This window comes from Nannobrachium achirus (assembly GCF_963921795.1).
Source record: "Nannobrachium achirus genome assembly, chromosome: 1".
Lineage (NCBI taxonomy): Eukaryota > Metazoa > Chordata > Actinopteri > Myctophiformes > Myctophidae > Nannobrachium > Nannobrachium achirus.
In genome coordinates, this window is record NC_137810.1 from 26,382,587 (window position 1) to 26,392,991 (window position 10,405).

Genomic DNA, 10,405 nt, shown 5'->3' on the forward strand with positions numbered 1-10,405 from the left:
AGTGAAACCAAGACTCAAGAGCCACTTTGTCCAACGCACAAGTTCATTTTTAATTAACTTGTCCGGAAGGATTTATTACTTGTCCTGGACAACAGGACAAACCTTAATGTCATGCCCTGCTGTCCTTGGGCTGCTGGGCATCTGAAATAGAAGTTGTGGGCTTAAAATGTATTGGAAGAAGACCTCAGTGCCCCTTGTACTGCATAGCATAGGCACCATGGGTGTGTTTTTCCTAAACAGACCTCAATTTATATTGAGTATATATATTTGTTTTTATTTATGACTTTCACTCAACTACATTTCAAAAACAAATGTGTCTCCTCTACATTTCATTTCAAGGTAGAGAGAGAGAGAGAGAGAGAGAGAGAGAGAGAGAGAGAGAGAGAGAGAGAGAGAGAGAGAGAGAGAGTGGTGGTCTGGTGTGCAACAGCACCACCCAGAGGATTTTTGCGTGTTGGTTGACTTTTATTCTTTTTTTCCCCCCTTTTTATTCTGCTTTGTGTTTTCTTCATGAACCTTTGATCACCATAGACTAGACCAAACTTTTGAGTCTGTCTTATTTTTATTTCATTTTATTATTATTATCATTATCACTATTATAATTTTTAATGTAGGAAAAGAAAAAATTGAATTTTACCTGGCACTGCTTGGGAACAGCTTGGGAACCATATGTTGGGAACCACCATAGGGAACCACCCATTTTGTCGGTAGAGATTGCGGGTAGCACCACGTCTGCGTCACTTCCTCCCCACGTGAAACACCAGTGCATGCTTGTGTGAAGCAAAGTAATATATGATCACACATTCTCCTGGGTTTGATTCCTTCTGGTTCAATATTTGGATCGTATGATTGTCGATAACAACATTATGGAGGCAGTGGGAGAGGACGATCATTTAGACACGGAGTCAGAGGAGGAAGATAATGAATTATCAGATGGCGAGGTGAGTGCTAATCAATGTTGATTAGCGTTAGCAACCTTAGCCTGCTGGCTGTGTAAGGAGTTTGATTAAAACACAGTGTCTTTAGTAAATACCGACCCCGACAATCCCCCTCAGCATTGATTCTTAACCATTTTAATTTCAAGGACCCCCAGTTTGACATGCATTAGGCTACGGACCCCCGTTTAATGTCATTTGTATCTCTGATACCTGAATTTATATTGTTAAAAGGGTCCATTTGGTTCCATTTGTACACTCTTGAGTTACATACATACCCATAAGGATCCATTTGGTTCCCAACTATCATTTAGCTGGGGACCCCCTGGAACTACCTCAAGGACTGGGGGTCCCCGGACCCCACTTTTTTCTTTTTCTTTTTTTAGCTAATACTTATTTATTTTACTTTTCTTCACTTTAGCTTCAAGATGCGTTCGCAAAAGGATTACTTCAACCTGGACTTAATTTTGTGGCAGATGAGCCTAAAAAGTTCGCCAACAATGTGGTAAGTAATCCAGGACATACATTCATGTTTTGTACATTCATGTTTTGTATTATGCATGCCCAGGATGCTGGTACTTTTTGCACCTGAAAGGTTATGCTCCAGATAGATAGATAGATAGATACCTTTATTATCCCAAGGGGGAAATTCAGTTGTCCAGTAGAAGCACAGCAGTATACAGTTATTTACAAAGTTACAGAGACGTAAGAAAAGATAGATAAGAGGGGGAAAAAAAATGCTCCAGACATCAACACTGTTAGTCAATCTTAAATACAATACAATCTTAAATAAATATCATTTAATAATACACTATTTGTTGGAACGCAGGAGGGTTTGAAACGGTGCCTTGCAGACTTCCGTAAAACCCTCCCATGGGTGGAGAGGCTGGACCTGACAAACAAACCTGCTGAAGACATAATCGCCAAGGCAGAGGGGAAGCTCCCCAGTGCAGGCGGTGGAGAAGTTAATGCAGAGGATGACTTTCAGAGGGAGATGTTTTTGTGAGTAAACATAAGCACTAAGCAGGTGTATAGTGTTTCAATCAGACACAGATGAATCCTGAAAAAGTATCATCCATAAGCTTGATAAGCTGCGAATTTTTGTCATTGGCATCAAAAGGACATTACAATGTAATGATATTTGAGGATTGCCCTCAAATATCCCATTTTATTTACCACTTAAACCCTATATACTTAAGGCAGGAACACCCTGCAAGATATTGAAGTGGTCGGGGTGTCATCGGATCGTTAAAGTATTTCACACTATACAAGTGACTTTCTTGCCAAAAATAGCTGATCTACAAGATCACATTGTGAGCTTGTAGATCAGGGACTCATGCATATCTTCTATACAGTTTCTTAACGTCTGTGATATTCCAATAGCTACCGCCAGGCCCAGGCTTCCGTTCTACAGGCATTGCCCCTTCTAAATAAGCTGAACATAGCCACCAAGAGGCCAGAGGATTACTTTGCAGAGATGGCAAAGACAGACCAGCACATGCAGAAGGTAGCCATATCACCCTTGACTTTTCAAATCACTAGTCATGGTTAAACTTAATTTATTCGTTTTTCTGTAGTATGATTTTGTGTTGCAAATTATAAAAAAAAAATTAATACGTCACTTTTCGTTGCTGTTCTAGGATCTATTAATCCATTCTACACAAATAGAGGAGGACACATGCCACTGAATATAATCATTTATAATGTATTTTGTCTGTCCAGATCAGGAAAAAGCTGATCGCAAAACAGGCAATATTGGAGAAGTCTGAGAAGGCCAAGAAGCTACGAGAGCAAAGAAAGTATGGCAAGAAGGTTAGTAGTCCCTTGTTTATTTCTGTCTTTTGATTTTACTATATACACTGTAGGCGACAGAAAGTCACAAGAAAGATCGATAGAGAATACAGTGTGATATATAGATCATTAGCCTAATTCTTTCTGGCAACACAGCCACTACTGCAGACTACTACGTGGGGTTCGGGCCTCCCTCTGTAGTGCTTTAAAGATCACAGGGATGTCTGAGGCCATGTCTGTTTGGAGATGGTCCAGAATTGTCAAAAAAGTTCAATGTGTCATTATATTGACGTAAATAATCAAAGATATAAAAAATGAATAAAATCCCCAACGTTTGAAATATAAGCGAAATGAAAATAGCTGAATTACAGCTGATCTTGTAGATTGGCTATTTTCACTATTCATTGTACGAGAAGTGCACCACTGTGCGTGCACATCTGATGTGTGCACATGTTGAGGGCCTCCGATTTTTGATGTACGAAGGGGGCTCACAGGAAAAAGTAATGTGTATGATGTTTACTTTACAATAGGTACAAGTGGAAGTGCTCCAGAAGAGACAGAAGGAGAAGAAGGCAATGATGAATGCTGTAAAGAAGTACCAGAAAGGTACTGTTGCACTTTACTTAAGTCTTCACTATGTCCAATAAATCGTAATAGTTCCACAAAAGTCTAGGCATCTGATTTCTATTTTTTCCTTGTTTGGCACAATGGCCACAACTTATACATTGTAGACTCATTCAGTATGTCAAACTTTCTGGCATGTGCAGTCAGTGCACATGCCAGTTACATCAGTCAGTATGTCCCATGTTTTCTCATGTCTCATATGTTGACATAACCACTTGAACCCTCGCGTCACTATTCTGGGGCCAACATTCGGCAAAAATAGCAAATCTACAATCTCACAACATGAGTTTGTAGCTATTTTCACAAAGATATTTAGTTTAGGAAAGAAATAGAATGGAACCTAATATAGAGCCCTCGGTCAACTAAAAAGTGGATTTTAAAGCGATGGCTTAAGGCTGCCGACATGGACAATATTGCTTTTTTGGATTAAAAAACACCTGGACCTATTTTTTGGAGGCTAAATACCCTAGAAAACAAGGTAAGAAAGAGATTTACCACAGAATTCGTCTTTAACATGAGTGAGCACCACCCAACCATTGTTACAGCTGATTAGCGCAGCATGCTTTTTTCAACCACAGATGCACTGCCTTCGTCTGTCCATGGTTTCAAAAAGCATAATTTATCTATTCTTGAAATGCAGGGGTGTTGTTTGCCAAAAATAAAACAAAATCTTTTTTGTAGTTTTTAAAACCATTCATTTTGCACAATATGGCAAAGAAAGTCTTTGTTCCAGGCCGCTGTGATACTTCGTTACTTGATGGTGTCGCCCGGATAGCATAGGGCAGGCGATATACAAGACCACAAGCGGCGCGGATGCGACACATTGTAGCAGACAAAGCATATAGCAGGCAACATGCCCTGTGTGATTGTCTGTGTGTTGTGTTCATCGTGAGGAGCTGTGCAGGAAGTCAGCTGGCTGTTGAAAAAAAAAGAAAAGAAAGAAAAGAAAACACTGATTTGCCAGTCAATGTTTTGGAATATGCAAATGTACATTTATGATTTCTGTTACCCCTAGGAATGACTGACAAACTAGATTTCTTGGAAGGAGATGGGAAGGCAGCAACAGGATCTAATGCAAAGGCTGCAACAGGACCTAACCAGGGCGCCAAGAAAGGGTTGAACAAGAAGGGGTATGTTATTGCACTGTAGCAGTGCACCCTCCTCAACCTAAGTTGTGTATTTTTCTCTGTATTACCCATGCTTAATTAAAATGAAATAAAACAATTACCCATGCTTAATTAAAATAAAAAACCCTAACTAAATCAACAGATCCACTAAGAGAAAGTTCAAGGACCAGAAGTTTGGCTTCGGTGGCAAGAAGAGTGGGAAGAAGTGGAACACCAAGGAAAGCTTCAATGATGTGTCTGGGTTCCGTGCCAAGGTGGCTCATGGGAAGGGAGCCAAGGGAGGGTCGAGAGGGCCGAAAGGCAAATACGGTAACAAGAATGTAAGTTTCAAACACGGAAGGACACTGCATTGTATCATCTGATTAAAATTGAGAACATTTCAAGTAAACTGTCATACCTTGACTTGAGAGAAAAGTAAACAGAAGAAAGAAAAATAGTAATTCTGTTTTGATGACTCGTGTATTTTCTATTTTCAGAAGCGACCGGGCAAGTCTGTGCGCAATAAGGCGAAGAATCGCAAATAAAACTGGATTTAATGCTGCCAGTTATTGAGGACTGGTCAAAAGGCTGGATATGGATCTTGCTCTATGGCCAAATAATGCATACCTGCACCCCTTCATTAAAACTCGAGAGACATTGGAGTGATTGGGACTTTACAGTATGTCTTCTATTTGGCTCTTTGTGGAGTGAAAAGGATGACTTTACACGCCCTAAATGTGGTTTTGTTGTGGAGCTCTTCTGCCAGGGAAATTCATCCTTGGACTAAGAGTATAAAACCCATCAATTAGGTTGTTGTTGTTTTTTTTATTCAAAATATTAATCTTGAGTCCATGTGTATTGTTTATTGTTGGAATGGCTGTATGACATGTTTGGTTTAAAATCACTGTGATTGAATTATGGAGCAAACATATTTAACTTTGTTTGTGTCTGATTATTTCAAATGTGATTTTATTTCATTAGTCAGCACCTTGACCAATATTCTTTCTAGTGTGATTTCTAAAATATAACAGCTGCCGGTTTTGCCCTTTCAGCGTCATTAACATGATTCATTTGTTATGGGCAATTGTCAGTTTTAGGAACCTAAGGAAATGTCTCTTCTACAAAATATTTAAAAGGTGAAGTTAACCTTTGTATCTTGTTTTGATAAATAAATATGGAAATATTTGTTTTGTGTCTATTCAGATAAACAGAAAAACTTAAATTGCTGTCATTTTCTGTAGGCCTATATCAAAGAAGGAACATTGCACACTTATGTTATTACAATACATTAAATTACACCAGAAGGAAATGTCTGCCTATGGCTAAGTTAGAACAGACTGATTTAGCTTTTTTTTTATAGGTATCATACTTTAATCATTCCTTTTCATGTATGCTCTGTCAAAGATACTTGTTAGTAGGCTACTACAACTTTTGTTATTTCTTGGTTCAACTGAGGTTCTGGGTCTGTTCTTTGAGGCGCCAGGCTGCGTCCATGTATTTGGTGACCTCCGAGTTGTGTCTGGGGAAGTTCAGTCTCCTGTCACTGCGGTCTGACACAATCTGCATTGGGGGGAAATGGACAATCAACTTTGAAGAATGACAATAGTACAGATATTTTATCGCTTGTTCACAAGAGACACCAGGTCACTATAGTGTGATTTCACTCCGTAATGTCTGTATGTTATTCTACGTTGCTTCAGTAATATTTAGCTATATTTATATCCACATGGAAGTACCGAAACAAGGCCAAAGACCATTGATCTAGTGGCATCACACTATGCATTTTCCCGGATGAATACATTTTGGTAGCAATATTTGCAGTGCCCGCTACAAAATAGACGTCTATTAGAATGTATTAGACATTAGACAGAGACATTAGACAGAGAAAGGCTGCAGAAATGTAAAGGTAGGAGGAGGTAACTTTTCATCTGTTAGTCATGGTGATAATTTCCTGTGACGGAGAAGAGCAGGACAATGTTTCAGTTGCCAATTTATTTCTGGTGGAAAACCTCCAGGCCCCTATTTAAGAATATAAGTGTGTGTGTGTGTGTCCAAAATGTTGTCTTGCGGATTATCGGCTGTTAAAATTTAGTTATTTGCATGTCGCCTTTTGTTTCATAAATCAAGTTTGTGTACTGTTCCCCTTCCACAGCTCATAGCTATACTCCAAATCCAGTTATAATGTAGCTGTAGCCTTTTAAAACGTTAACGCATTGAAAATGTGTAATTGGCACTCAGATCCTGTTAGTACTTGTTAAATATTGTTCACTGAATTAATGTTTTGTTATGCTTCTGACCCTACCAGGGGTGTAGATATCCAGCCTATCTCCTGACCCTCTGTCTGTGGGTGGGTGTATTTCTTAGTAGGCTCCAGGTAAGCCCTATGGATGGCTTCAATGAAAGCAGCTGAAACACAGGGATTTTTATTATCAGTTACTTAAGTGGCTTTCCAAGAGCAGGAATTTTATTTAGGTTACTGATACACATGTGATTTTACATTTGTAACCTATTGTAACTTTGACTATTTATGTAAAATAATCAACAGAATGTGATCATATAGAATCTTCCATCTTTCATTTCAATCTTTCATTAACTAACTTAACTTGACCTGGAGGAAATTATAGCATGAATGATAACTTACGGTCCTCCTCAGTGAGTTCTTGTGTTTTTCTCGACATGGGCTTGTCCGTAATGGCATGTACTGAGACACAAACATACACACAGTGAGAATCTTCATGAAAACAATGTTCCTGATATAGTAGAACATGTGATGGCATAGCTCCCACACAGAAATGATTGTACAGAATCATTAGGCTTGGTAATCTGTTTTTTTGTTTCTTTTTTTACATATCTGGGGTGAAGAAAGGAATGGAGTTCAATCACTTACATTTCTTGTACGGATTGATGCTAAACTGTGTGTAGAGCTTCTGACATCTTTGCTCTTTCCGGATCGTTTCGGCATGAATTGCATCTTGGTGGACAATATCCAATGCAGCTTTTCCTGCTTTAGCTCCTGCCATTCTAGTATAGGCCTACTTAAGAAAGAAAATGGAACTTAAGACTGACAACTTGTATCTTGAAGGCTCAACTCTTCCTCACTGACTTGTTACTTGGCAACAGTAAACATTGCCAAGCCCTGCAATTATATGAGTCATCCACAAGATGGCAGAGTACACTTGCAGTTCTGATTGTTGATTGTGGCAAGAATGCTCATTGTACTACAAAGGATTGAATTCAGTTAAGTAAAAACGATTGAATAAGTTGTGGTCGGTTTACATTTATTTTGTATTAATAGATCAGACTCGGCATGATGGCAACAGCATGGAAAGTTTAATTTAAATGTTATAAACCTAATCAAAATGTATACCAGCGCATACATGTAATTTACATTCAGAGTGCAAAGTTGCCTGCAGCTGAATGGCCTTTGCTGGCAGAGACTGCAAATTATAAAAGAGACACCTTTAACCTCAGTATTTGCTAACTCTGCAAATTACATTCCTGATACTTTCTTCAAAACTGTACATAATCAATTTCTCTCCGGCCAAGGGCATGGCCTATACTGAACCATATGAGAATACTTGGAACAGTGTTCTTGGGCGGTGGGCCAGAACCCAAGAATTATTCATGCTTCTTTCTGGCAGTTTGTCCTCATAAGTGTACTAAGAGCCCTATATTTTAAATAATAATAACCCAGCAAGGGCTCACTGACATTGCTTTATTTTTCTTTGTGCCAGTTTTATTCAAATGAATAGAATCTCACTGCTACTTTTAATTCTATTAAATGATCGTCAATTATATATTTTGTTTAACCAGACAGGTTAATTAAGAAGAACACTTAATTTCATCAAGACTTATTTGTTGAAGCCATTTGTTCATATACCAGACAAGTAGACGGTAATACCATCCATTTCCCTGTGCCTAACTTGTTGGTAATATTTGATACTTGACAGGAACACACAAACTAATGAGAATCCACTAGAAAAAGCAGAAAAAACTGCCCCTTCTGCCTAAATGAATATAGTGTTGATTTTTATTGTTGGTTGCATATGTTTGTTCAAGCTGTTTTTCCTCTCTCCACTTAGCATAAGTATCGTTTTTACTGCCTGAGTTTATGTAGCAAAACAAAAATGTCCCACCCTCTTTTTGTCTCTGTTTGCAAACGTATTATGTGTGCGCTATGTAAAGCCGATTAGCTTTCATGCATGTGAATAATGGTTTTCAAGTATAAATTTGCTTGATTTACTAAGTTAATGGCTATGAACATTTGACAATAATGGGAGAGTGGTGACAGCCCAGGGTGTGGAAACGGTTCATGTTGTTCCACAACTTCCACAGTGTGCTTGAATAGCCCTGCTTTCTGTGGCGTCAAAACCTCTGACCTGTGCTTTGTCTGCCTCTCAGCCACTCAGACAGACACAGATAGCACTCATATAGACTCAGGCATGTGGCGAGGTGTGAGCACTCTGCACACTCACACACAGACATTTGGACATAGACACAACACAGTATGCACACACACACACACACACACACGCGCACACACACACACACACACACACACACACACACACACACACACACACACACACACACACACACACACACACACACACACACACACACACACAATACATACACAGTCCTTTCACATCTTGTAAATAGCAGGTTCGGCTGGGTGACTCCTGTGGGAGTGCTGATATATTTTCACGGCTGCGATGACAATCTTGACCGGCCTGCTGACTCCCAGCCATTTGTCTCCTCACATCAGATTCTCGTGTTCCATTTGCCTTTCATTGGGTCCCCCCCAGGCCCTCCTTCTACATGCTGTCCCATCTTGTCTTTCTGGAAGTAATCATATATTGTTTCCACTTTTCTGTCTGAATGTGGTGGCCTGGTGGGTGTGAATGTACGGTGTGTGTGTGTGTGTGTGTGTGTGTGTGTGTGTGTGTGTGTGTGTGTCTGTGTGTGCGTGTGTGTGTGTGTGTGTGTGTGTGTGTGTGTGTGTGTGTGTGTGTGTGTGTGTGTGTGCGCGTGTGCGTGTGCGAGTGCGTGTGCGTGTGTGTGTGCGTGTGCGTGTGTGTGCGTGCGACCCCGTGCGTGTGCGTGCGAGTCACCGAAGCAGACGGCTTAATATAGGTTGAGATGTTTTGCTATAAAGCTTCTTCCTCATAACCTGATTCAAGCTTTATTGGCCCAGTATGAAAGATTTAATGGAAACAAATGATAACATAAAGATAAATGTACTGGGGCTGTTGTATTCTGTTAGACTAACAGAATACAACAGCCTCTAGTCTAACTGTTAGAGGGTGGCAAGACTGTGTGTGTGTGTGTGTGTGTGTGTGTGTGTGTGTGTGTGTGTGTGTGTGTGTGTGTGTGTGTGTGTGTGTGTGTGTGTGTGTGTGCGTGTGTGTGTGTGTGTGTGTGTGTGTGTGTTGGTTCCAGAATTGGACTCTTCAGCCATCTAAGGACCATCAGACTCTAGTTATCGCAGATGATGGTGTGTGCGTGCCTGCCTTTCTGCATTATTTGCATATGTGTTTTACGTGACATGCACACATGTATGCTTGTGTGTGCGTGCGTGCGTGCGTGCGTGCGTGTGTGTGTGTGAACGGAAGTGGACTGTATGTGCAGGATGGATGCAGGGCTTGTCACACTGCTCGCTGACTTATGTCACAGTGTCTAACCAGGTTATCATCAGGAGGAAAGCCGTTATGTTCCTCTGGCTGTAAATCATCACAGGGCAGTTTGTGGGTTTGTACGAATGAAGCCGGGTTCTCAACATGTCACAGAAAGTGTTGTAAGCAGTAACCAATTTGATCAAGTGCAACACAGGGGGATTGGGGGAATAACCTTTGCATTCTCTGCTTACTCCTACAAATATAACTGAGGTATTATTCTTATTGCGACCGAAGGTCGCAGTAAGAAATGTTGCAGCTTGTCTCCGTCAGT

General features: G+C 40.1%; 2 protein-coding genes across 2 annotated transcripts; one reads left to right on the plus strand and one right to left on the minus strand.

The window, feature by feature from the left end:
* The first annotated feature begins 759 nt into the window (after positions 1–759).
* On the plus strand, positions 760–5,582 carry ebna1bp2 (EBNA1 binding protein 2). Its single transcript, XM_080722047.1, has 9 exons — positions 760–941; positions 1,357–1,440; positions 1,765–1,937; positions 2,319–2,442; positions 2,658–2,747; positions 3,257–3,332; positions 4,366–4,480; positions 4,620–4,797; positions 4,954–5,582. The coding sequence occupies exons 1-9, from the start codon at positions 846–848 to the stop codon at positions 4,999–5,001; spliced, it is 984 nt and encodes a 327-aa protein (XP_080578173.1). The 5' UTR covers positions 760–845; the 3' UTR covers positions 5,002–5,582.
* A 320-nt stretch (positions 5,583–5,902) lies between these two features.
* On the minus strand, positions 5,903–7,476 carry cfap144 (cilia and flagella associated protein 144; the record flags this gene model as incomplete). The annotated part of the gene is made up of 4 exons (XM_080733498.1): positions 5,903–6,016; positions 6,759–6,862; positions 7,098–7,157; positions 7,344–7,476. 4 exons carry the CDS (start codon positions 7,474–7,476, stop codon positions 5,903–5,905), a joined length of 411 nt encoding a protein of 136 aa, XP_080589624.1.
* Between the last annotated feature and the right edge of the window lie 2,929 nt (positions 7,477–10,405).

Excerpts from the sequence above, each read along its gene's own strand:
- ebna1bp2 (XM_080722047.1), top strand. The coding sequence starts at position 846 with ATGATTGTCGATAACAACATTATGGAGGCAGTGGGAGAGGACGATCAT. Across the intron at positions 2,443-2,657 it reads CAGACCAGCACATGCAGAAG|ATCAGGAAAAAGCTGATCGC; the intron begins GTAGCCATATCA and ends TTGTCTGTCCAG. Across the intron at positions 3,333-4,365 it reads TGTAAAGAAGTACCAGAAAG|GAATGACTGACAAACTAGAT; the intron begins GTACTGTTGCAC and ends TGTTACCCCTAG.